The sequence below is a fragment of the Drosophila ananassae genome, chromosome 2L (genome assembly GCF_017639315.1).
Source record: "Drosophila ananassae strain 14024-0371.13 chromosome 2L, ASM1763931v2, whole genome shotgun sequence".
Classification (NCBI taxonomy): Eukaryota; Metazoa; Arthropoda; class Insecta; order Diptera; family Drosophilidae; genus Drosophila; species Drosophila ananassae.
Window position 1 is genome coordinate 22858746 of NC_057927.1, and position 27847 is coordinate 22886592.

General features: G+C 39.6%; 2 protein-coding genes across 11 annotated transcripts in view; both read left to right on the plus strand.

The window, feature by feature from the left end:
* Positions 1-1254: 1254 nt before the first annotated feature.
* LOC6501673 (protein spartin) lies at positions 1255-3879 on the plus strand. 2 transcript variants are annotated; one of them, XM_001955686.4, is made up of 5 exons: positions 1255-1430; positions 1512-1594; positions 1914-3072; positions 3139-3445; positions 3507-3879. In XM_001955686.4, the coding sequence occupies exons 3-5, from the start codon at positions 1929-1931 to the stop codon at positions 3736-3738; spliced, it is 1683 nt and encodes a 560-aa protein (XP_001955722.1). In that variant the 5' UTR covers positions 1255-1430; positions 1512-1594; positions 1914-1928; the 3' UTR covers positions 3739-3879. The 2 variants fall into 2 exon arrangements, with proteins under 2 accessions (XP_001955722.1, XP_032312191.1); XM_032456300.2 differs by lacking the exons at positions 1255-1430; positions 1512-1594 and adding an exon at positions 1791-1836.
* Positions 3880-4007: 128 nt separating this feature from the next.
* LOC6501675 (uncharacterized protein CG43427) overlaps positions 4008-27847 on the plus strand; it is a 74759-nt gene continuing 50919 nt past the window's right edge. For 3 of the 9 annotated variants that reach the window (XM_044718377.1, XR_004311532.2, XR_004311533.2), the window contains exons 1-3: positions 4008-4574; positions 4841-5020; positions 16424-16477. The gene's annotated coding sequence lies outside the window, so the exon portion shown is untranslated. Of the gene's footprint in view, positions 4575-4837; positions 5021-16423; positions 16478-27847 lie in introns of all 9 variants that reach the window. The other 6 variants (XM_032456294.2, XM_014911670.3, XM_044718378.1 and 3 more) reach the window with 6 other exon arrangements.

Sequence of the window (27847 nt, forward strand, 5' to 3'; positions counted from 1 at the left end):
TTTTAGTTTCTTGTTTTTGTAATGGTTCTTGTTTTTGTAATGTTTATTGTAGCTTTTATAACTGTTATTGTTTTTAAATTTTTTTCTTGTAATTTTTTTTTTTTTTTAACACGCGTGGCCTGGAACATTTATCCCTGTCATATAGCGGCTATATTATATCCACACTCGTTTTACAAGAAACTTAAACTTTCGAATGAAGCAGTCGATGCGTGTTTGCGCGATTCCCTCCATAAACATCGGGCATTGCTGGGGGCTATACGACCCATGCAGATAGTGAAGAAAACGACCAGAAGGACATGACCACAGCCGGAATAGGTGGCGCTCACCATGAAATCCCTTGGCCGGGGGAGCCTGCAAGAAAGAGTAAGTAACATACAAGATATCCAAAACAAGCCATTTGACCACCACCTAATACCTAGTTTACCGCACACGTTTGCCGAACCGCCCGAGACCCATGAGGACAGGAACCACGATGAGCGAGTTGGAGCCTCCCGGGAAGATCGCCAGGTGGAACAGGACGGCGGTGAAGAGGATGCCAAGAGGAGGATCCATAGACCGCCAATTTTCTCGGCCATATTTTGTGCTTAGTTTTTGATGCAGAATGATGGCTTAATGGCTTATTATTCACCTTAAGAATCGGATGTAATCGGATGATTGGCCAAGTTACGGCCTTTGCTGGGGGCCATTGTTCCTCCATCCATTCCTTCAGAATCTTCAAAACGAAAAGAATATAACGACATTATACCTCGATTATGCTTGGAACATTTTTCAGCATAAAAAGTGCTTTATCATTCTGCATGAAAATTTAAGAACGAAATATTTTTTAGATTTATCGTCCAATTTTCTGGGGATCTGGGGGAAGAATGCTGGAATGCCCAATATCGCACCCAGCGATAGCCATATCTTGGCCAATTTCCAACCGATTCTTGAGCGGAATACCTTAAACGATTTGTGGATCAATTCTCCATCATTCTGCATCAAAATCCAAGAATAGAATATAGTTGGTTAATATAAGTTGTCACCTAACTGCAAGGCTATATTAACTTCGCCCAAAGTTAGCTTATGTTTTGTCTTGAAAAAAGCCTTTTTATATGGTTTAATTGCTTAAATTAATAAAATATACTGTTTGAGATTTATATCTTAGTAAGAAATTATATGTTTAAATATATATTTCTGTTTAAATTAATCGTCGTACAATAATCGTATGACGTGAAGGCTTGAACGTGCCTAGGCCTCCCAAGTCGTGCGTCTAAAGGCGAAAGAGGAGAGCAAAACAAAGACGACAAAAAAATATCTCACATCTGGGGTAAAAAATCAGGCCATAATGTTATTGTAGAATTTATTTAGTGATTAATTAAACTTTGTACAAATAATTGTACAATTTTCATCAAAAACCAAACTGGAATAACCGGCCAGCAAAAATATGCAAGGTAAGTGCACGGGTGCAGTATTATTGCGAAATAAAATCCGTGACGAAATTGTGAAAAGTAAACGTGTCGCATTATTTTCAGTTCGATGACTTAGCGGACAAAGTGCACAGATCTGTATCAGTCGCACAGAGCCAAAGAATCTCAGTAGATAGTGTAACCCGGAGGTGAGTGCAACAAGTGGGCGTGACAAATCGGATGGGCGGGGCAGCAAGGCGGAAGAAATCTTGTTGGCGAAAATTCAATTTCTAGCAGCTGCTGTTTAGGAGACAGGCGAGATAGGGATTCTGGGGGAGGCTGGGTGACAACTAATTTGGTGACGCATTTTGGCCAAAAAAGAGCGAATCTCTGGTGGCCCTTTTAGTTTAATTTGGTCATCAGCCTCGTCAGGATGCATCTTTGTCAACAAGTCTGTGAAAAAGAGGGCCTAGAATGTTCCCCAATGAGTTGAACTAATTTAAATTAAAATTTCTTACTTTCTTTCAGATTATCAACGCCGTGATGTCGGAGGAAACCGAATTTCTGGAGGCGTACGCCCTCATCCAAGAGGCGTACAAAGCTGCAATGACCCAAGTCGAGAAGGCCATTGAACATGAGGAGCAGGAGTCCCAGGACCAGGCCATAGAAGCATACGAGCTGGCCCTCAAAATGATAGAAGACACATTCGGAATACCAGTGGGCTTGCCGGACGAGATTGACGCCGTCCAGGCCGAGTGGAACGACGCCTGTGCGCTCATCCAGAAGCTCAAGAGCGCCAAGACAGAGGTCAGCTATCGCCTGAAGGTTCTTCGAACTCGGCGCCAACCCATTGACGACACCGCCGAGGAAGCCAAGGAGGAAATTCGGTCGGAGGTAGACGCAAAGCGTCCGGTTCTGGCGGAAAATCCCTCGACTCATTACGACATTGCCAACGCCGGTGGGACACCGAAAACCTATCGTGAGCTGGCCGAAGGGTTGAGGAAACTTCTGGCCGATCGAGAATCTCACGCCCAGTTGGACGAGCTGTTCCGGGCCCAAGTGAAGCTCTACAGAATCGAGTCTAGCGGCGCCGTGGTAACCATTAGCGGAGCCTCCACCATGTCGCTGGTCATGTGCACGGTGGGGGGTGGTTGGAAGTACCTGAGCGGAATCTACTTCATCCAGTGCACGATGCCCGACGAGGAGCCCGGTATGATCTGGCTATACCCGCTCATTCCCTCCATCACCAACTGCTACCGGACCGAGTACGGAGCTTTTATTTTTCCCGACATGGAATGCCAGCAGCCGGGCAATGCCTTTGGCCTGATTCTGGCCAAGGAGGGCTTGCGTCCACTTAGCACCACCGCCGGGGAATCTGAGGAGGAACAGCTTGAGGACTTGCAGCAGTTCTTTCTGGATCTCCTGGAAGCCGTGCTTGCCGGCACAGTAGAGCAGCTAAAGTCTCCTACCACACTACGTGCTGGCGCCACTTCCGATGCCGTTTCCGGGTCGGAACAGGTGTCCAGACACATTGTGTGTGCGGCGGACTTTATTGCTCGCAACCTGGTGAAGGGCGCCGAGAAAACCGGAGGCCTTATGATGAAGAGCACTCCGTATCTTATCTCCAAGATGACGCCAGCCTCGGCCGATGCTCCGGCTCAAGTTCCCAGCTCCGTGCAGACATCGGGTGAGTTCTGAATCTATAATCTTCTATAAAATCTTAAGAAGAATGTTTATTTATTTTCCCATCCAGTGGAAGTGGCCCAGAAGGTGACCCACGCTGCGGCCGGGATGACGGGATGGATAGCCGGAAAGGTGGGCACCGCCTCGCTAGCCGTTGGCCGCTACTTAGCTCCCCATATTCAGGAGCAGGGATCGCGGCTATTGCAGAAGGGATTCGGCTATGACAGCACCCAGGCCACCAGCACCATGGAGGGAGCCATGACCATCGCGGCGGGGGCTGTGGAAGGCGTGAGCACTGTTTTCGACGGTCTGGAGTCGTCGGCCAAGATCCTGGGCAACAGCCTTAGCGAGAACTCTGTCAAGATCATTGAGCACAAGTGGGTTTTATATTTATTTTCAAGTGATATATATAATAATTACATTGTTTTAAAATTCCAGATATGGCCAGCCGGCTGGAAACCTGGCCAGTGGCACTTTTGACGCCGTGGGAAATGCCTTTGTGGTCAGCCAAAATGTGAACTACATAACGCCCAAGGGAATCGCCAAGAAGATGGTCAAGAGGACGGGCGAAGCCGTCGTTAGCGACTATAAACGGGACCTGCGCAAACCCGAATCTCAATACATTAACGCCGGAGCCCTCTACCCAGATCTGAGGGCCTTGAAGGAGTAACAAAACAATCCAAAGATATTCAATATTCTAATCGTTGATATTTGTTTATGATATATATGATATGATATGCTTTTTTAGCCTTTATAGCGTTCCTCGAACATTTGTTCATTATTCAAAAATAAATTACATTCTAATGACTAATTGATCATTTATTTAAAAAATGTTCAAGGCGGTTAGATAGAGGACGGTCACACTCGGATTTAAAAACAAGTCTGGTAGTGTGGTGAATAACGGTATTCCAAGTTGGCAGCACTGGCGCTATTTCACCACACCAAGTTTTGTTGCCGTTTTGTTATTGTAGAGCACCAGACCACCTCCAGTGAGCGGACGTTGCGGATGCGACAATTTTTGATTCGGGCAGGTGTGCGCGCGTTTTGCGTTCCGAGTAGTGGCTGCTCACCTTTTTAGTTACTAACTAGAGGCCCAACTGATTGAAGCGCCAGAGTCGCGGTAAACAATCCCCAAAACAGGATGTAAACCAGGTGACTGGACACCTATCCTTCACCTGATTTTTGTGCAAATTCCTGAGCCGTTCGGTTTCTACTTTAAAAAAAAAAGGTGCAAAAAAATATAATAATAACACTCTGGGTCTCTGGATCCGGGCAGTGCCGTCGTCGTGTTCTGCGAATTCTCGGTTTATTTTTACGTTTCTGTGAAAGCCAATCGGCGGAGGAGAATATTGTTTATTGAATTGCACCTGTATCGTGGACCGGAGACCGGGCCCGGGACCGGACGGTATATATCCGCGCTCTATTTGCTTTGCGTGTGTGTTGAATGATTTTGTTTTTGGATCGGATTTAATACAAAGCCAGTGCTTAGGTTTAGGCCCATTTTAAGTAAATAATATAGTATCCCCTGGCCCAGGCACAGTCGACTAAAGAGGAGGAAAACTCCAGCATTCAAATACCAGTTCTAACAACAGTACACAAACACGTTTTCCGTCTTTTTGTTGTGAGTGTGTGTGTGTGTGTGAGGCTGTGTGTGTGCGAGTGTGTGTGTGTGCCAGAGTGTACGTGTTGCTCGTCCGTGTATAGAAATTTCTAATGATTTTTGTTGTGTTTTCCCTCTCTAACCACCCCTCCCACCCCCTTTCAAAAAGCAGCTCCAAACAACAACAACAATTATTGGACTCGGCAGTGCGTGTGTTTTTTTTATAATTTTCCTGAATTATTTCCAATTTCATCCAAAACAACTGCAAACTATTCTAAAAAAAATTCGACAAAAAAATTAAAACCAAAACCAACTGCAACAGCTTTGATTCCAGCTTTGAATTTTTATGGGGGTGAGTAGTTATCTTTTTTTAACTATTATTCTAAGTAATTTTAATATCAAAAAAATTATAAACAATATATAATAGTTTTTAATTATATAAAAAACATTTAAGTTAGTCAACAGAATTATGATTGAATTTTTAGAGGGTTTTTTAGTTGTTTTTTTTTGTTTTAAATTATTATTTGAAGTAATTTTGAATTAAAAAAATTATAAGAAAAATATAATAGTTTTTATTAAGAGGAATTATAGGCTTTTTCTGTAAGAAAATATTTAGGCTAGCTATCATAATTATGATTTAATTTTTAGGATTTTTTTAAAGAAAATATTCAAGTTAGTCAACAGAAATATGATTTAATTTTTAGGGGATTTGTAGTTGTCTCTTTTCAACTATTATTTAAAACAATTTTGAATAAAAAAATTTTATACAAGTTATAATAGTTATTAAGTATAGATATTAGAGACTTTTTTTAAGGAAATATTTATGTTAGTTCACATAGTTATGATTTTTATGAGTTATTTCACTTTTCTAAAAGTGAGAAACTATTTTGTTTAAAATTCGAAAAACCTTTATTTTAGAAACTGTTAGAAAATGTAAATAATTTTCTAAAAGATCTGAAACAGGTGTTTGATTCAAAAATATAGAGAAACAATTAGTGTTTATTTTTGAAACGAAAAATGCGCAAATTGTTAGACTGCTGCCTCTCGAGAGACTCATCCTGAGGGCCCATCCCATCCAGAGTCCTGTAGCCTAGAATTCCGGTCACCTCAAGCAGCAGAAACAGCAGAAGATTACCTCCACCACCAGGATGAGGGACATGAGCTGCATCAGTATCCTGTCACCGACTTGGCCCTGCTTCTGGAAATGCACCACCACCGGATAGTTGTCGATGGTCACCCCAGGTGCCAGGCCCATGTAGGGGGTGGTGGCATTCATGTCAGTGGTATTATTCATAGTGACAGTGGGATTTAAGTTGCAGGATCCAGTTTCCAGATAGTCCTGACCTGAGTGTGTACTGTGTGATTTTTTTTGGCACTTTTTGAAAAAGTGTGTGTGTTTTTCATTTATTTTCACTTTGCATGCCGCAGCAAGTGGCAGCATTTAGGCGCCAAGTCATCTATTTGATATCACAATCATCATCATCATCATCATCATCATCATCATAGTCATCGACGGAGCAACAGGTTTCTCAGCTAATAAGGTAATGGCTGAAGAAACGAGGGAAAAAAATGGCAAAAAAAAAATGGCTAAATTATAATCGAAAGAAAAAAATCCATCATTGGAAAGTTGCTAAGATTTGATTGCATTTGCGGAATGCAGTCGCAATGGTTACCCTGCTTAGCTGTTAGCTGCTTAGCTGCCAGGGTTGCCTAGTTGTGCGGCAGGGCGACGCATTTTTTCGTCGCCAGATCACTTGGCTAATATTTCAGGCTTCATGCTTCATTTATTTCTATTCGAACTTCAGGCCCAGGCCCAGTTCCATGCAGTTTCAACAACTTTCGCAACAAACTACCGGCAAGGGCGATTGCGGATCGGATTGGATCGAATAGTGCGGCGGAATCTATTGGGATGTTATGGGAGAAAGGCATTCGAAAGGGCTGGGATGGATTACACACACTCGCTTCTGACACTCTCTTGGCTTTTTTTTTTTGATGATTGTAACATGGTTTCCGAACTTTCCGAATCCGATTTCCATTCATGTGGAATTTGCTTCTACTTTTACATCGTTGAACAATACTAGTGACGAAGGAGCATGTTTCAACATCTTTGAACATGATCTTTCCAGTAAATTACATAAAAACGATTAATAGAGCTAAAAAATAATTTTGTTTCCTTTTTTTGCTAAAAAAAAAAGTTCTTAAAATCCATTTGTAGTTGGGAAAATGATACCAGTGACGAAGTAGCATGTTTCAAAATCTTTCAATATGATTTTTTCATGCCTATTACATAAAAATGATTAAAAGAAGCTAAAAAATAAGAATGCTTGTCATTTTGTTTTTAAATAAACATTTTTAAGTCATTCTTAGTTGGAAAAATGATACCAGTAACGAAGTAATATGATTTTTTTTTTAACAAATTACATACAAATTATAAAAAGAAGCTACAAAAATAAGTTAACAAAAAACGTTTAAAATTCATTTGTAGTTGGAAATAATATAATAGTGACGAAGTAGCATGCTTCGACATCTTTAAACATGATTTTTTCTAAAAATTACATAAAAATGTCTGTAATTGCATACAAATTATTAAAAAAAATACAAAAATAAGTTATCCTTGCCCTATTTTCTAAAAAAAAAGCATCTTAAAAGTCACTTGTAGGTGGAAAAATTATACCAGTGGCGAAGTAGCATGTTTAGACCTATTTTGACATTATTGGACATCATTTTTCTAGCAAATTATCTATAAATGACTAATAGAAGCCAAAAAACATATGTTTTCTTTGCATTATTTTCCAAAAAAAACTCTTAAAAACCACTTGAAGAACGATGAGTGATACCAGTGACGAAGTAGCCTGCTTCGAGTGACAGTTTCCCAAGTGCTTTTCAATTTTTTTCCTGCTTTTGGCCAAAAGGCGGACCAAAAGTGCCGTGTGGGAGCTGAGCTGGCTGCCGTGGCAGTCGGGGACATTACACAATTATTTAAGCCATTTCCCCCCAAGCGAATGAAAATCAATTCCTTCCTCCCGCTTTTCTTATTTTTTTTTTTTGCCTTTTTTTAAACCATTTTCTTTGCCGTTGGTGGCGTTTTGTTTATGCTTTTTCCATCTCATTGTTTTTGCGCGCCTCGTGCGTCAATTTATGTGAGTTCAGTTCAGTTTGCCTTGAAGACGGAAGCGCTTCTTAATGATACAAATAATAGTGGTAGTAGCTGCAGCAGCAGCTGGAAAAACTAAAAAAAAAAGGGTGGCCAGGCAGCTTGTTTTTTGTATTTTTTGTTGTATTTTTTGCATTTTCATTTTCCTTCCCCCACAAGCCATGGAAAATTGCCGCTCAAAACTTGTTTGCCGCATAATTTCCAAAGTTGCAATTTTCATTTTTTATGGCCATTTGTCTTGGAGTTGTTTTTGTAACTTTTCAGTTGAAAGTGTTTGCCAGGTAATCAGTATTACATAGAGAGGCTAGTCTTTTTAGGCCTAAAAATAGTTACTTTTCTTGAAGAAATATTAATAAAAAATTTATAAAATAATAAAATACATAATACAAGCCTTAAATCATGACTTTTTCTGACTTATGAGCTGGATAGGCACTTGCCACTGCCACTTGCCACACTGCTCTGGGCCATCTGCTGTCTGGCCAGTGGCCACCCATATGGGCCCTGTTACCTGTTCTGTTACCTGAAACTGAAGTGACACTTGTGCAATTATTGTACAAAATGTTTATTGTCCCGCTTGGGAGTCGCCACAGAAGCAGTAGAACCTAAACTCTTGGACTCTTGGAGAGCGAAGCGAATGCCACTGAAGAAATTCAGTTTTTTCTTTCAAATGTTATATGCCTTGCTTTTTATGGTTGTCTTTCGTTGAAACAATGCCGGGTATTTAGTGAAATGCTTTGTACGGCTATGGCTATAGCTCGCTTATTAACTTACCTGTTATTCCGACCATTTTCGTTTTTCACACGCACCTAGGCCCCCGAGTCCCAGGCCGCTCGACTGCCACCACCAGACTGGAAAATGCACTTGCCTGTGGATTATACCGAGTAGTTCGCCCTCGCTGGGATTTCTTTTGTCTGACCGACCGCTTTCCCGTTCCCGTTTTCTGAGCCATTTTTTTCTGAATGAGCCACGAACGGAAATGCCATGCCGCAGGGGGTGATTTTCTTTTCAAATAGTACTAGGCCCTAAAACAGGCTCTAAAAAGGGATAATTTCTGGAAACAGTTTCCTATAGTTTGGTTTAGAAGTTACACAAGAAAAAATTATATATTTTTTATTAAATAATAAGATAGAAAAATATACAGAGAGCGTAAAAAATTATTATTGTTATGATTTTTCTTTTAAAACTTATAAAATAATGAAAATAATTATTATCTTCTGTCAAAAAAAATAAAAATCAAGCAAAATTAAAATTTTTTCGCTCAGAAATGGCACTCAATTGCGGTCTTTTTGTTAAATATTTTAGTTATTTGATTAAATATCTACTTAGAACTTAGATATATAGGCGACTGCCTTTTCGTACAATTAAAAATTAAATAAAACTCACAAACTTTGCTCAGAAAACTAGGATTATTTTGCGATTTTTGAAATAAAACTCATTAAATTATCATAACTTTGAAATATTTATAATATTCTAATAGTTCTAATATTATAAAAACCTATACTATTTTCCACAAATATTTTTTTTGAGTGCCCCCAATTTTGTTGAAGTATCTCCAGAGTGGACCCTATCTAGATCTAGAAAATTGAAGGCGCCTTCGTCGAGTATTTATTTATTAGATCGTATTCGAGGCTCTACTGTATAATTAAAATGCAACCCGATGGTTAAGATGGGTCTAGTTCGATCCGAACTCTGAGGCTGCTTCTCATTAAATCACGATTAGTGGCAAGCTTAATTTTATGCCTCTCCTTGGGACCACATATTTGTTCGATTTTTAATGATTTGGTTTGGTAATCAGGGTTGGTCTCTAGCTATTTAGTGTCTGCTTAAATTAATAATGATTGTGACTAATTTCTGGGGCTATTACTGCTGGATACCCGGGAGGAAGTGAGCTGTCTCTTAATTGAAAATTTCAATTGCATAAGCATTTGGCTTCCTTTGGGGCAACCCTACTCCCCACTGGCATTTGTCGAGCCACCCCCTCAAAGGATACATTTCCCTCCCATACGTGGGCAGGTCCTGTTATATATAGAGTCTGGTATATAGAATACAAACGGATGACCTAGCTCCAGAAGCACTGGAAGAACTAATTTCGGGAGTACATACTGGAACTGTTAATTTACAGTCCACAGAAGCTAAATTTTAATGAGAAATTAATTTGAATATTTATTTTTATTATAATCCACTATAAAGTCTAATGGTCCTACCATTTCCCAAGTATTTTCTTCTCAATCCACCACAACTCACCCCATTCCCTGGCAACCCTAGGCAACCTACCCCAATACTCCACCCCTGTTACTCCTTAACAGCTCTCTGTTAACTTAACAGAGTTTGGGGGTGGGTGGCAACAGCTGTTCTCTGCTCCCGAAGAGAAAAAACGAGTGCAACTCCTCCTCTCCTCCTCCTTCTAACCCCCCAACAGCTTGTGACCTATTTAATTTTGACTTTCTGTATATTATATCATGGTTTTATATATCTTTAGGTACAGATATTGCAACTTTTCGTAGGCATCTGACAAAATGTCGCCAGTGTGTATGCAAATGGTCCTGCTGGAGTTGGGGGAACTCCAGGATGGGCCTCTGTTATCAGTTGGCCCGAATGCTTTCCGGCCCAAAATGCCTTGAAATGGCTCAGTTCGTTTTGTGGCATTACCGCGTCAAGTTGGTGGCAGGAATGTGTGTATGTGTTTCGGTCCAAAATAATGTGAAAAAAGTCGTGAATTTTTAATGTAATGTCTGCCAGACATAAAAAGAGGTGAAAAAAATGGAAAATCGCTAAGAATATTCTTGATTTTCGAAGCAAATAAAAAGCAAATATTTACTTTACCTCTTTGCCAGGCCCTGTCTAGGGCTATCTTTTGTTTCTGCCCTGTCATTACAATATTGCAATTATTCACACCTAGCAGCAACCTTGAGGCAGCCAGCCTTATCAGCCAGCCTTAATATAAACAATTTTTTTTTAATAAAAAAAAAGTCACCGGCAATCCCGCCTTTGTTCGGCCACCCATTAATGCAAATAGCAAGATCTGATTGCACCCCAGAACTGCGCCTCAAAGGCATATAGTATTTGAGAGGGCGCTTGATTAGAGTAAACTTCATATAGAATTATCAGAGGGCCGTCAAGTTGTCTATTTGTTTAGCGGCACCAGGTTCCAAGAGCTCCTCCTCTCCCCAGGTGAAATGAAAACATTTCTCTGTTTACATTTTTGTAGCAATTAAGTTTCTTATTTGCTTTACGTTTTTAGACTTTTGTTAACAAAGTAAATATTGTTTAAAGGGGAACACAAAGGAGTACCAACTGAAATCAGTGCATGGTAATATACTATATAGTATATATATTAAAGTCATATAGTTTATAGCCTTATATCTTTTGGCCAATAACGATAAGCAAAAGAAATTGTTAGAAAATGTTGCTATCGTTTTCTGTGGAAAATTGATTATTTTTTTTTTTGCAATCTTTAGAGGAACTCCCCGCCTTATAGTGCTTTTTTTTATGGCCTATACCGGTTGACCGGCATTCTTCCACTCAAGAGTGGCTCTAATCGATAACAAAAGCACCGATAAGTGCAACCATAAAACTGACCAATTCATGTGATCGATCAATTTGTTCCTTTTCTTCCATTGTCCATTGAATTGTGGCTTAAATTATTATTGTTGGCTTCTGTGAAGGTCATACATGGGCTCTTGGGGGTTGGGGGTCACATGTCAAAGTCGATTTGGGGGCAACTCTAAAACCAGATCCCCCAAAAGACCTTCGCTACGGGTTTTTTGGGGCTTTATCTTTATGCTCTCCAGCTGCCATGTTAATTAACGCATAATTTCCAGGCCTGTCGTACGCTTTTTTTGTTTTTTGAATTTTTGATAAATTGGCTCAGGTTACTTCACAGCCTGGCCGATCAGCTGGGTTCCGATTACCAGAAGACTACGTATATAGAGTGCTTGAACAATTGTTTAACTATACAGCGATCGAGTGTATAAATAAACACTTTCCTACTAAAGTCTGGGCTTTATTTTGCTAAAAAGTAACAATTTCTCTTGCTGGGAAAAATTTCACTTTTATTTCAATGGAGCCAGTTAGCTCGCCATGGCCACAAACACGAAACGCCAAGCAACTCTAATAAATAAAATAAATGGCAGTTGGATTGTATGTCTGCCATGTGGACGTGGATGTTGCAGTTTCGGCTAACAAACTCATCCGCTGGGAAGTTTTTTTTTTCTGTTGTCTGTGGCACGTTGCATGGGATGGGATGGGATCGTTCAATCCATCCTGAAAGATCGTTTGCCTCTCTCGCTAATTGAAAGAGGGAAAAAACGCCATATAAAGTTTAACTGAACTGAATTTTTAGGAAATTAAGGTTAGAGAAGTACTTCTTGGCAGGACATGTCAGAATAATTGCTTGCTTTAGTGATGGACAATTATCGATATCAACGCCTTAGCTTTTTTTAAATCGATATATCCTGCTTAATCGAATAGTGAAACAAAGTTTACAGCTATTATCATTAAAGGGAATGCTTGCTTTAGTGACGGACTATCCTCGATATCAACGTCTTAGCTTTTTTTTTTTTATCGATATTTCGTGCCTATTCGAATTGTGAAATAGTTTTTACAGCTATTATGGTTAATGGGAGTGTTTTAAGCTGTTTTGTAAGTACTACTAAGCTTACCACACTTTTTATTATGTTACAAATTAAAAATTAGTGCTCCACACACTCCCCTAATTTTACAACTTCCTTAGAGCTGTAATAATAATTTAGAGGGGCCCTAAAACGATTTCCTCGGCCCGGCCAAGTACAGCTTTTACTGCAACACGCACGTATTTTGTGGCAGACTGACAACCTCAAGCCATTTGCCAAGATCCAACACCTCAGAGCTATGCAAAAAGCTATGCATTTCCTTCCTCCATACACCGACTACCACACACACCACGCTAAAAAATAAAAGCCACGAGAGGCCCCCAAAGGGCAAGGAAAAAATGCTTGAGGAAAATTTAAATGAAATCGTGTTCAAGCGGAAAATGCACTCAGAGTTAGGAGTTAAGTGGAGTTGGTCTCTGGTCCACTGGGGGATCGGGGGCGGAGAGCAACGAGCAGCAAGCGGAGATGTGGTATCTAATAAAATGCACATTATTGTGAATTCGTTATGGCCAGGAGTGGGATGCGGGCCATGCAATTATTGGTGACTTGGCTTTGAGCCAACTTGGAGTTGGGATCGGGTTTTCAGCGGCCTTCACCTCAGCGGCTATGACTACGACTGGGGCTGGGGGGTAGAACCAGTGTTGCGAAGCGACAATCATCGCCACGAGTGACGACAGATGTGCGGCTCTGCCACGGATGCCAAGGAATTCGCGCAATTTGCAACAGCAACAGCAACATCAACATCAACAACTGAAACATCCACAGCAGCAACCATCAACTGGGAGTGACTTATGCGCATGCCCAGCAACGAGTTTCGTGGCAGACGAAAATCGCTGCCACCAAAGTAAACAAACTTTTCTTTCCCTCCCATTTCTCTCCGCTGCAGTGGAGTTTGTGTTTTATTTACAGTTTAACAAATATATTTTAAATACATAATAGACTTTAAATAAATATTTAAAAAAGAGGCAACAAAGAGTGTCCAGATAGAGAGTCGCCAGTTGCATAAGTTCCGTTTTAAGGAGACCCCACTGTATGTCTTTCGCGCCTTGCTGCGAAAGCCGGTTGTTTCTTATTAGTTGGCCTGGCCCCCAGACAATGTTGGCCATGTGTGAGGGGCTTGGTATGCGTGCGTTTGTTGGCCTTTTGACGTCTCCCTTGCCTCTGCTTGTTGCAAGTTCAGTGACTGCAGACTGACTGCAATCTGTTGGGGCCTTACACCGCAGCTTGCGGGCTTCGATCACAATCAGTTTACGCTTTGCTTACAAAATTGAATGACCAGCCATTGATCATCATCAGCTTGCAGCTCCCAGCCCCCCAGAGGCCACTCCCAGTTAGCATCTGCTTTGCATTGACCAACACTGTCAAAGGTCTTTGAGCCATGCTAACAAAATGGTCAATTTCCGCTTGTGCCCAGCCATAAAATCAACAATCATGGTTTATTTATAGACTCGAAAGCTGTGTGTCTGTCATACCTGGCCAGGCTTATCAGTTGGTCGCCTTTGTCGAACTTGACATAGTTTACTTAGTCAATCGCTCATTCCAAGTGATTAGTTGGTAAGCACACGAGAATATACTTTTTTTTCCTGGGGGTTCACTAAAATGAAAGGCTTTTATAGTAGACAGTACCGTGCTTTGTATTGCGAAATGGTCTTATCTGCAACATGACTAATTTAAAAGAAAATGTAATTCATTAACCACCTGATGTGGATCATAAAGTATTGATAGTCTAGTATGCACTCTTGCACGTTCTGGTCGCACTTACCAAAGATGGATCAAGCCTTTAAGCTTTTATCGATATATTGTGCATAATCTGAACGTAATTATCGTGATGATCTTGCAATTGGAGATGGACCATCCCATACTCTGAACGTGATTATCGTGATGATCTTGCAATTGGAGATGAACCATCCCCTTAAAGCTTTTATCGATATATTGTTCTTAATCTAAATGTGATTATCGGTGTGTCTTAGTGATCTTAAAACTGCAATATAAACTTACACCATTAGTTCATTAGCTCTGGCGCTCGTAAATAATTCAGCGAAAGGCCAAGAACCCGTCTTATCGAAAAATGTGACTTTGAAAGCCCACAATAATGCGATTTATTGTAAAATGCGATTGTTAAACTGTAAATTATAGTGTGTGGAAAACGAAGACTGACAAGAGAAAACATTCGTCCATCGGGCCAAAGCAAAAGCCAAATGCACTTGACATTCTACAGTTTTACAATTGTAGAATTCTTTGTTCTTGCAGCTTTCGGCTCGATGAGCTTGAATTGTCATAAATTTGTTTTGACTTAATGGCCTGGCTTTTCCTCGAGGTCTGCTGCTATTTCTGTAGTTTTATTTTTATTTGTCTTCTCGAAGAAAAAATAAATAAACAGCAAGAACAACTTTCAACTTGTCTGCTGACTGTTAGCTGTTGGTTGTGCCTCTTTTTTTTCTTTCGACTTATTTAGACACAATTAGTAATTTTGTCACGACGTTTTCCTTTGGCTTTTGTAATGGTTTGCATTTTTGTGAAGCGTTTTCTAATTTGTATGCCTACCTGAGCCGTGTTTTCATATTGTCATTCAGTTCTTTGATTAACTTTTCATGTGGACAGGCAAGCCTAAGAGACTGAAGCCATCGACAAGCCCAATCAGTTCATTCTTCTGGTGAAAATGCCTCGTTGACTTTATGGATTTTTGATGAACGAAGAAAGTCTCTAGACACCTGACCATATTGCTCAGGTTGCTCCTCCCTCCCCGAATCCCCTGCTACGTGATTCTTTAACTGGGTTATTTGGTTATAGAAAGTTCTTTTATTTCTGAAGCTATAATGTGTCAATTAATTTTTTTTTTTTGGCCTTTAAGAGAAAGTGTTCTAATGTTGCGTAATCCATATTAGTTCTGTTTTTGATCAACCTCCCAAGTTAGAGGATGTGGATCGTTGGCTTTTTATGAGCAATCAGGGAAATGAGGCACCCACCGACTTCAGTCATCGTTTGATCTTCATTTGAAGATGGACTGGACCCACAATCTGCCAAATCATCGCCGCTTAATCACTTTGCGTGCGTTTAGAAATGTTTCGGTGCGTCTTAATTGCATATTTATTAGCAAACTGGCAATTGAAATAAATTGCTGAAATACACGAATACGAGTACGAATCTTTGGCTCGCGAATAAGTTTAATTTTGTTTTTTTTTTTTTTGTGGCACTGCGCTTCCAGATACAAGAGACACAAGATACATCTTCGCTTTGGCGCCATGCGGGCAATAAAAATGTTTATTTTAGCACGACGACCAAGTTTTGTTCATCTTAATTGAAACGGCCGGATGGGGAGAGATTTTCGGGGGGATACGTCCCCAATATAACGACATATACCCGCAAAATATTTGCCTTTATTTTATTTTTCTCCCTCGCTTTTTTCTGGCGGATTTGTCAAGAATTTTTGGGTTTTGCTTCGCTTAGCCCGTGGCAGTTTAATGAATAGTCCGTCTCATTCGCGGTCCGGCAATGTGATCCTCATCAATTTTAATTGTTGTGGATAGAAGAGCCCACAACGCTTTCAATCATTATTGATTCGCTTATAGATGAGATGCCTATCTCGGCCGGTGGTTTCTATGGCCTGCATAATTTTCTGTGATTTGTTTGTCGTTTGCCGAGAGCTGTCAAAATGAACAAAAAAAAGCCACAGAAATAGAAAAATGTAGTCACTATTTTTGTTCTGCTCTGCCCTGCCTGGCTGATCCTCAGGAATTTTCACTTCTTGGCTCTGTATCGCCTTCGTGTGGTGTTACGCATTTTTTGCAAATGCAAATTATGCAGTCTGTAATAAATTTTGTAAAATATTTATAAACATATAGAAATGAATGAATATATAAAATGAAATATAGTATTTTTTTTTTTGCAAGTTATATACCATTAGCTTCATATCGCTTCATGAGTACCAACCTTTTATCTAATAAATTTTTTCAATTATCTTATCTTGCAGTTTTTAATTTGGCCATAAAAAATTCGACAAAGTGAGGACGAGCTGGTTTTTATTGTAAGTAGCTGAGAAATGCATTTAACGGCGTTTGCCAATTTTGTTTATAAGCTTGTACGCATTTAAGCTGAGTTATCGACTGGAATTTCACGTATATTTTTGAAACACACCCTTTAATACAAATGCGCCGAGTTGAGTTTTCCATTATTAATTGGTCATTGCTTTCAGTTGTTTATGGTTAAAGAAAGTGGCAGTCAATATACTCGTTAAGTAAGCCGTTGAATTAAAATTACCTGAAGCAGAAATCAGCCGAAGAATCAAGATCCCAGCACTTATATCTTAAGTAAAATAAATAATAAGTTCTGTAAGCTTAAATAAATTAATAAAATAAGTGTAAATAAAAATGATATTTTTTGGGAAATAGTCATAAAGTTTCTTAGGCTCTTAGATCTTAAGTAATAAAAGTTCTGTAAGATTTTCTTTTTTTTATGAAATAAATAAATGAATAAAATAAGTGAAAATAAGAATGATATTTTCTGGGTAATAGACATAAAGTGGATAAGACCTCCTCTATAAATCAGTCGCCAGACTTTTATGCGCTCCAGTTATAATGAAAATATAGAGTTTTCCACTTTAATGGCCAAGCGCCAGTTCAAAGTGCACGAGATTTCTAGATTCCCGATAATTTATGGCAAATGAAATTGGAATATTTTATAGAGCGTACGATTTAAATTAGTGAAATGGAAGAAAAGAATGCCAAAAGTTATATGAGCTGGGCGTCAAACAATAAAAACTTGTGGGGGAAAATCTGAAAAGCTTTTATTTCCATTTTTTTTTCTTCCTTTTTTTTATGTTTGCCAGACAAACGCAAACGAAAACAAAGTACACAAAAATGGAGCAGGCCAGAAAGAAAAACATAAAAACCAAAGCCAAAAACCAAAAACCAAAAGCCAAAAAATAGATAAAAAGAAAGAGAAATGAATGGCCCAAGGGGGCCAGGGCAGGGGGGGAGTTGGGAATGAAAATGCAATGAAAATTGAAAATTGAGTTATAGAAAGAAGAAGACAGCGACGAAATCAGCACTAAAATAGAGCAACGCCTGTGGATGGAAATGAAAGAAATTAGATGAAAATAGGTTCTATATAAATATATATAGTTTGTGCGTATATATAGTCTATATATATAGTCTCGTGCATATCCAAGATATTTGTAGAGAGCTCTCCCTGTCTTAGCCAGACAGGAATGCCTTGCTTTTTGGCTGAAAAAGCGCATTTTTATTCGGGTTTTTGTATTATTTTCTTCCCTGGCGTTGAGACATTTTGGGACAACTGAATTTATGGCGCCTTTCTTCCCATTTCCCCATCGGAATTCGCCATCGCCATCGGCTAACGGGAACGGAAACTGAAAAACTGAAGAAAGAAATTAAGGAATTTTCTATAAAAATCATAAAAACAGCGGCATTTCTTCCCCATATCTCATCTAGAATAATGTTCTCTTGGAGATACAAAGATAAGATCTCCAATTTAATATTATCCCAGTTTATCGCTTTCGGGTTAACATCTCTTTTATGTCAAGCCTCCAGATAGTCGTCTTTGTCGAATCGTAAAACGCTCAGCAGGTCAATAATATTATATTTTTGGGGCTCCTCCCCCCATCATAACCCTCCGAATGATCCAAGTCAACATGGACTTTCTATAGATTTACGAGTCGAGCATTTAAATTTCCTCAAATTATTCATAAAATGACATATTCACGCGTTTAATATTATGATATGCATGATAATAATAACACAGGCCGACAATTTCCAACTTTTTTTTTCCTCCACGCATAATTTTACCTGCTCCATAACCTTTAGGCTCCCCTGAACCAAAGTCCAGAACAAACATAGGTTCTATCACCCACCGTTTCCGCGGTACACCGAAGAGAAGAAATTGATCAAATTTTACCATATATTGAATTATGTAGGCCGTGTAATGGCGATGACCATCATAGTTTCCAGTACATATCATTTTTGAAATGTATGTGTACCAACTAAAATTCAAAAATGGTATCTAGCAGTTACCATATCTTTGGAATACTCATCCAAAGTTGAAATCTCAGATTTTCTACGTTAATTTTTGGTCTTCTATGATTTTTCCCCAAACATTTTTCTATGGAAGATTTTTATTTTCTTATTGAAGTCAGTAGATCATACCATGTTTTAATTTTGGATTTAAGGGATAACTCGAAATAATTTTATTGAATTTATTATAGGTGGTTCAACAATATTTTCTTCATTTAAATTCGAGTTTTTAATCTCATATTTTCAAAAAGTCATGGCTATCTACAACTTCTGTAAAGCTTTACTAAACAAGCTGAACCTGCAATAGATACGTTTTGAATATAGAAACAGTTTTAGATAGCCATGACTTTTTGAAAATATGAGATTAAAAACTCCAATTTAAATGAAGAAAATATTGTTGAACCACCTATAATAAATTCAATAAAATTATTTCGAGTTATCCCTTAAATCCAAAATTAAAACATGGTATGATCTACTGACTTCAATAAGAAAATAAAAATCTTCCATAGAAAAATGTTTGGGGAAAAATCATAGAAGACCAAAAATTAACGTAGAAAATCTGAGATTTCAACTTTGGATGAGTATTCCAAAGATATGGTAACTGCTAGATACCATTTTTGAATTTTAGTTGGTACACATACATTTCAAAAATGATATGTACTGGAAACTATGATGGTCATCGCCATTACACGGCCTACATAATTCAATATATGGTAAAATTTGATCAATTTCTTCTCTTAGGTGTACCGCGGAAACTGTGGGTTATAGAACCTATGTTTGTTCTGGACTTTGGTTCAGGGGAGCTTAAAGGTTATGGAGCAAGTGAAATTATGCGTGGAGATTTTTTGCTGTTGGCCTGTGTAATCTTTCTCTTTATTTCGGAGAGACACGTGTTTTGAAACTCAACTTCAAGTCGGTTTTTGAGGAGAACTTTGATGGACATGCGACAGGTTGGAGGGCCGGACAATTATAATTTCAAATACAAAAATACAAACCGTATTTAAGGCCTGAATAGCCGCTCATCACAGCTAGCCATTTGTCGATTCTTCAACACAACTAGTTTCAAATTGGTCAAAAAGGCTGATTTTATTTCTAAAGCCATTCTTTTTTTTTTTGTCAATCTTCAGAGTTTTTGTTTGTAGATCTCAGCCCGAAAGGCTTGGAGCTTTTTTTTACTTTTGGGTTCAACGACAGAAACTAATTTCCCAAGCAAACGAGACTGAAAAAAAAGTGTTAACCTCTTCTGAGAACTTGTAGCCCTTTCGCTTGTGAGGGACAAGGCTGGACACGGAACGGAAGAGGTTCTTCTAATCTTTTAAAAGGCCCCAAGAAAAAAGCTTGTACATGAAGCCAGGAAAGGAAACTGAAACCCGAATTAGCCAAGTGAAAGCTATGTCAGACATTGACGGAGGTTTTTAAGAAAAATTCAATGTAGTTGGAGGAAGGAGTCCCCACCAGAAATATTATTTATTTAATTAGGAGTTGCGTTTTAGAGGAGAGGAGCTTTGTCCTTTATGACCTTTCCGGGTTCATTCACTTTGTAATAAAACTTCGTTTATGTTTAGCTTGGAAAACTCCTAATTAAAATATAAAATATGCATGCCCATGAAACATAATATTTCACGGTCAGGTTTCCAGGGCACAGGAATAGAATCAAGATTATGGGCTGAGGAGGCACAACAGCTCGAGGAATAATTGTGTAGGGTTTGGAGCGGATTTATACCAGGTGGTGACGATGATGACGACCACAAAACGCGTTGATGACTCTGCTACTCTTCGGTCTCAGGTCTCCCACTTCAGGTGGCACTTCGGTACAAACAGTAGCAAAATTGTTCAACTTCATTTGTTGCCTCCAGACTGTGCTTGGCTTTATAATTTTTGTTTTTTTGTTTTGTTTTTCTGGTTTCTGTTGTTGGTAATGCTAGTGCTTCTGGTGCTGCTTTGTATATTGTAAACATGAATTTTTTCTCAACTCAATTCCCACGCATATTTCCTGGCCCCCTCGGCGTGCCTTTCTGGCTTAGTTGTAATGAAAATAATAATTTTTGTGGTTGTGGATGAGTCCCACTCGCTTCGTTGGGGTTAGAAGATTATATAAGGTCGTGGCGTAAATTCAAATGCGTTTTCTTGCAGTCGAAATTGATAAATTGTTGGGAAAACCCAGCCAGATGATGATCATCTCCGGTGGTGGTGGGTTGAACTTTCCCGACAAGTGACTCGATGATGGTTATGATCCGCTGATAACAAAGAAAGTTCTCCCCACCTAACCGCCTACTCTGAATGTCACTAAACATATTTAAGATCTGGAAAATATGGGTCATTTGAAACCGCAGTACCCTTATATTTTTTTTTTTGGCCAAAACGTAATTTATATGCAAGGGTCGGCGGCGGCTTCCTCTGGTTTCTTACTCTCGGATGCAGATTTCTTTGTTTTGGTGGCTTGTGGTTAAAGAAGCACTTATCTCTCTGGGTGCTGGCTTTCAGGTTTCTGGGTAAACCCTGTTCTTATGTTCGCACATTATATCTTCGAGAGATCTCGAGGGCAATTACGAGGGCAAGACACCAGAAACACGGGTTAACTTCCACCAAATGTTGCAATCTAAATGCTATTCAACGAAAGAAATCAATAATTAAAGTTAATCTAGAGCAAGAAACACATATACGATGGCATTGAGAGTTGGAAATGCCAAATTCGCATGAATGGCTCGGCGAATGAATGAATGAACTGAATAATCTGGTTGAATGCGCACACGAAAGTCTGCGCCAAACATGCACCATTCTATATATCTGGTGTTTAAGCCCCGAAGAGACGTGTCAGATACAGCAAAATACTACAGATATGAGGTCTGAAGAAGTAAAGATTATCATGTTAATTTTCAGATGTGTTTCTGTCTTTTATTTGCATAACTTTTGGCTCGAAATGTGGTGTTTTGTCTTTTGTTTGTCTCTTGGCATTTGCTTTCTGGCACTTTTTTGGCTCGTTGGCGTTTCAATTAAATTATAAAAATAACAATTTGCTAATTTTTATATCACATTTCTGTATCTACAAACATATATCTGAAGCTGTAGCTGTATCTGTATCCGTATCTGTATCTGATGTTTGTGACGATGATGAAGATGACAATGACGACGTTCTTTTGTGGTCGATGGGGCGACTGTGGGCGTTTTACTTTAGCTTCAGACTACTGCTGCTGCCGGTTTCTGGTTTTCTAAAGAAATTCTCGAGCACTTTTGGCCCGAAGATGATATCATATGATGCATAGTTGGAATTGCAACGACCAGGGATTCCATTCCACTGTAACCCAATTGTGTCTGTCCATCAAAGTGATGCTGGCTGCTGGCTGGGTCTTCTTCTCACATGCAAAGATCTTAACTTGGCTATAATTTGAGCTCTCGACCGACTGGGCGTATGAGTCACGAATCACGGATATTCAGTCCAACCAACCAACCAGTTTCTTTTTTCCTTTTCTTAAGGATGTGCTGATTAAAATTTACGCACAAGGTCATTCCGGCTCTACGCCTTAAACACTTTTAGACATGAAAATTAATGCGTGGCATAAATATTGCCCATTGAGCCAAAAAGGAGAAGTTGGCGCGATCCTCAAGGCAAATTGGGCTTAATCAACAACTGGTTGTGAGTTCTGCAGTGAAAGAAATATTATTTTGTTGAGAAATGATATGAAAATAAAATATTAAACTTGATGGGACTTATATCTCTTCAGTCTAGAAAGACTATTATTTTTTCTCCTACTGTACAGCATCTGGTGGGTCTTTCTACCAACCTCGTGAACTTGAGGTCTGACTTTGACTCCCTGGACTGTGTGGAACCTCTGGACTGAGTTACAGTTCATGGCTGCCTGAAGAACGAATGGCTTCAAGTTGCATTTCGCCAGCGATTCGTGGCACAGCTGCGCATAGAAAATGCTTTTTCCAACAACGACACATTTCTGTCATCATCAATAATGCCGCCATATAGACACTTCTTGTCGCTTGTCGCTTTGCCTTTGTGGTGGCTATGCCTTTTTGCCTTTGAAGCAACAAAAGCAGCAAACAAATTGGCACAATTTCTCCTCCATATGCGTGTTATGTTGCAAACGCCATGTGGCTGCTGCCATCATCAGTATATATCGCAGCCAACAGCAGCTGACATCTCTTGCGGCACAAAAGCAACGTTCAACATTCAACGTTCAATGTTCAACTCTCTTTTTTTTTTTTTTTTGTTATTTTTTGTTATTGTTGGTATTGCTGTTGCAGATTTGTTGCCGGCTGTGCAATATTTAACATAAATTGTGCACAGCTGCCGCAAAACGTTCTCCTCAAGCATCACTTTTTGCATACCCTTTTTGGTTGGAAAGGTTGCACCTAAAAATGTTCGCTTTTGCGAATTAAGTGTTGAGAATACCTACAAGTACTGGGAAAAGTTGAAATAATACCAGTCCTGGGAAGAATACTTTAAGATCTTGCCTATTGATAACATAACTTATCAATAGATGTTTATTTTCCCCCAATTAGAGTACCAGAACATCGGTATATCCTGCCCCAAAATCAACTTTCTAGCTGGAGAGTGAATGCCGCATGATCTTTAATCAAACAGTTAGCGGCGCCGCCGACGCAAGATTGCTGCAACCTTGATAGGCGTTGCCGTTGCCGTTGCCGTTGCCCCTCATCGTTTTGGCCCCTCATTTTGGCCGCCTTTCGATCTCCTTGGCTTAAAGAGTGTTCCCGGTTTCTTAACTTTTTTTCCCCATCCACCACCAAAGTGAATTGGAGCGCGTGCTGCTGTGCTCCGTTTTAACTTTGGTTTCGGGGTTTTGGGTTTTGCGTTGTCGAGTTGACGTTGCAGTTTGCAGTTTGCAGTTGGCAGCTTGCAGTTTGCAGTTTCTAATGCAGCTGTGTCAAGGCGCTAACAAATTTATGTGCCCATATGCACACACATGCAAGATAGTGTGTGTTTGCCTGTTTTAGGCCATGCTACCGTCTTTTGTGGCTTTAATTAACGGTCAACGGAAACTTATGCGCTTTTGTCTACGCCCTGGGTCGCTTGCTGATTTTTCCTCTTTCGCTTGATGTTGTCTTGGGTTACCAAGTTCCGCTTTCAGGGCAGGGCATGGCTCTCTCTCTCTTAATTTGTGGTTTTTTGCATATCGATACGTCTTTTCTTTCCGATCTCCCTCTGACGGCCTGCAGGCCATTTTTCTTGTGTGGCACGCAGCAGCGATCTCAGCCGATATGTCAATGTTCTATATGCCTGACTGATTTCCCTGAGCCATGGCATAAAAAAGCAGGGAATCGCTGCTGTCCCTTTTTTCTTTTATTGCGATGTTGTCCAAACGATCAACTGTCAACTTTTGTAAACTTCCGGTTAGTGTTCTGCTCGGCTCGTTGGTTCGGGCCACTAATGGATTCTTTTTGTTTTCTGTCCCCCGTTTTTTTTGTTTTTCGGTCCAACAAAACATTAAAAAAATGAAGGGGAAATGGTTTTTAGTTTTTTGACTTTTGGCCAAGTTTTTACAATTTTATGAACTTGCATTGAGTTTTCTTTGGACCTATTCCCATTTGACAATCGATATGGCTAACCTGTCAATTAGCCAAACATCTCGGCCGGCTGAGACATCATTTTCGAATCATAAATTGGCAAAAATAATGCCCAGCCAGCCGAGAGCTGGGAGCAGGATTGTTAGCACAAGCTAACAATGGAAATCATTCAGTTACCCATCCTCCCCGCCGCATTTCTTTGCCGAACAATCACTTTCGGCAAGGGTTCAATGCACCCGTCAACATAAGACACTCGCAAACGGACTAGAGGTTCGTGCAGCTCCCCAAAATGATGGAGATGATGATGATGAGATGGGGATGGGGATGGGGCAGCATAAGAGTCAAAACAACCGAAAAACCGATGATGACAGAAAATAAAAAAGCAACAATAATGACTGAGCTGAGGCTAACAGCAATAGCATCAACAATGTTGCAGCATTGGTCTTATCGGAGTGGTTGCAAAGTCAGTCAGGGGAGAAAAGAGCCGTAAACATGGCTTATTATGGTGACACTCTGCGGCATTTCTGGCTATTAGCTGATAGGGCCCAGCCAGACCAGCCAGTGTCAATCAAGCCAGAACTATATGGCTTTACGAGGTTCCATTGACAGACCATGTGGCATGAAATAAGTATTTTAAGATGGAGCTGACTCGAATGGGTTTCAGGGAACTAATCAAAGTTCCGTATTCAATATCGAAAAAAGCTCGAACAGCGCGATTACCAATTCCAATGAATGCAGGAAATTAACAACAAAAAAGTGTAATTAAAATTAAATCAACAGCGAACAGCGAACAAAGGCTGGTTGGTTGTGCGTGCGTGCGAATTTCGAATGTTGCAACTTGCAATTGTTGCTTGCCTCCAATTTGCGCTGCCACACACAATTATCATTTTTCAACTGTGAGTGTGTGTTTCGGATTTCGGATTTCATGGCAGTCTATTGTTTTGCATTTTGCGATATAATGCAGAAAATACCCCCGTACATCAATAACGAAACATGCAAACTTTTGTCTTCTTCTATTAGTGCCAGGGACACAGGCTAGCAGTCCGCTACTACCACTGATTCGTAAGCCAAAAACAAAGATATACTTGTCTGTAGAAAAAATGTGTGATGTTGCTACATCTTTAATCGAAAATCACAATTTAAATAGCTCGCTTATGTCATCATCCCCCTGGCAAATTGGGTTTTATGTCTAAAATTAAATAAACCATTCAAATGCTTAGAAAATGACAAAATGCCGCAAATACTATTGTTCATAATACAGTGCAGCTGTTTTATTGCCAGCCATTGATTGTTTAGCTAAAATAAATGAACCATACAATCCACGATCCACGATCCCCGATCTGCCATCCGATTCATTCCCATCGAGAAGCTTCTGAATAATATCCAAATGTTGGCCAACTATAGCCCATTAATGGGGCCCTTACACATTCGAGTTTACATAAGCTTTTGGATGTTCTGGGCAGCCGAATTGTCGACAGCATTTTGTATTTTATTATGCAATCAAAATAATGTATTATGGCCACTTTAGCATAACCCGTTTCAGATCAGTTCCTCAATGCCGAACTCCCTTGCGAAATTATATAAAAATGTTAATTATGCTTGGCTATCGGCTCGGATTAGGCTATAGAATCACCATCCCCGCCAGACTGGGTCTCCCATCCATTATGCATGTACATAAATTATAGAGGAACTGTAAATTATATGGCCAAGTGGCTGGGTGGCAAGTGGATGGCCTTTAGATCTGAATTTTGCAGTCACATAAACAGGAACATTTCCGAAAATTGAACCAGATATCAAATCTTTTAGGAAGAAATAGAGAAAAGATGTTGAAAGTAAAAAATATTGATCTAATATTCATCTTCTATTCAACTATTACTTTTCCACTTTTCCCACAATTCGCCTTATTATTGGCCTCCAATAAACAATCTCAAACAAAAATAGAAACGTATGAGAAAAATTCGAAAACAAAGCATTTTCTGCCTTTTCCCATTTTGGCACTTTGAGTCATAAACCTATTTGCCTTTCACATTTTGAGAAAAGAAGGCTGTCCGCAGAAAGAGATCGAAGCTGTAACCCTTTCCCGTCACCCGGACCCGGAATCATCCGTGGCAAGTATTTTGCTCAAGAACTGCGTCTCAGCGTTTCGGAATTGTAAACAATCCATCCGGAGGGGCAAACATAAATGAGTTTTATTAATTAAACGCAGAAAGGAACACCAAGAGTGCCAAAATGTTTACACAGAAACGAACCGAGACCGGAGACCCAACGTCGGGGCCAGCTGCAAAAATACGAGCAGTTTTATTTACTTTTTGGCCAATGAATGAAATAAATTTTTCCTCAGCCTTTATATCGTTTTTGTCATTTTTTTTTTTGCGCAGCTCTCAGTTCAGGGCCAAGGGGGCGTATGCGTGATATTTATAAAAATGAACCGATAATGTGACATAAATGGGCCAAATATAATTTTATTTCTGCATACATGTATTCTAAATGGCCGAAAGAAAGGAAAAGTATCCAAAGAACTTTCTCGTGCCAAGGTCAGACCCCCACGGCGTCATCTTTAAAATTAAGATTCCACGAACGAAAAATGCATTTAAATGTTTTGTCGCATGAATATCTGGTATTTGACATTGAGAGGATAGAAAAATAAACTGCAGAGATTAAAAAGTCAAAATAAAATATAAAAAATATGGTAATCTCGCACTGAAATTAGCATAATTTTGTGTTGAACCAAACTGTTAAAAAAGCATCCATAAATTGGCGAAATGTGTGCGAAGAGTTTAATGATCCGATCCCGCTGACAATTGATTGAGTGTTTTGTCAATTTCGTGCCTGGCCACAATCAGTTTCAGTGTTTTCCTTTTTTAGTTTCTGTTTCTGTCTCGGATTTCATAATTTTTTAATTTTATAATTTATGTGTGATGAGCTGTAAAGGGAAATACAATTTATTTTTTGTTTTTGGTTTTGCGGTGCTTGTGTTGTTATGCGATGCAAAATGATGAAAGTGATGATTTGTGAAGACGAAAAGGGGAGCAAACCCTAATGTTCGAGGCATGTGGCATAACCAGACTACTGCCAAGCAGATGATGTCCACTGCCTCGGGTCATGAGACTTTCCTTGACTTGCGCCAGAATCTGAGGCCTGACCCTAAACCGTAGAATTTTCACATCTACGTGTGAACAGTTCTCAAAACATTAGTCAGCCAAGAAAGAAAAAATATCTCCCCGGATTTGAATAAACAATGACAAAATCAAATGATAATGCCAAGACAGTTGGCCAGTTGGCCAGTTGCAAATAGAACGGTTAAGTTAAGTTAGCCCAGTTGGCGAGTCTCTCGAATATCATTAGTAGTAACTTTTGAGTACTTTTTTTCTCAATCATAAATCAGCATGTTGATGCTGTTGCTTGGGAAGATAATTTAACCAAAAAGTATGCTTTTTTCTGTTTTTGTTAATAACTTTAATGCTTCTTACACTTTTTTGCTTCTTGATAATTAATGTCAAGATTCACTCTGGTGTTTTTCTTTGTCTTTGGGCAGTTTTATTGCCACTAAATGATTATTGGGTGTCTTTAGCGGTAAACGTTTTATGGGTCAGGCACTACGAGAACTTCTGCCGACCGATGGCCCCATGGGGAGAGGCGTTAACGTGGCTCTGCCCCTGCCGCCTTCCGGCCCGGTCCGGTACACATTAATGTGTAAAAAGCCAAGATTTTATGAGAGCTTAAGGCTCGAATCGGCTTCTGCTGCCGCCTGATTTGGTTAATTGTTAAATCGATCGCTGTCGGCTAGGATTATGAACATTAATGGCTATTGATTCTACACTGGGAAAAGAAAT

Bases quoted from the DNA above. Each gene is read 5' to 3' on its own strand.
- LOC6501673 (XM_032456300.2), top strand. The intron at 3,073-3,138 runs GTGAGTTCTGAA...TTTCCCATCCAG, and splicing joins CAGCTCCGTGCAGACATCGG to TGGAAGTGGCCCAGAAGGTG. The intron at 3,446-3,506 runs GTGGGTTTTATA...TTAAAATTCCAG, and splicing joins GTCAAGATCATTGAGCACAA to ATATGGCCAGCCGGCTGGAA.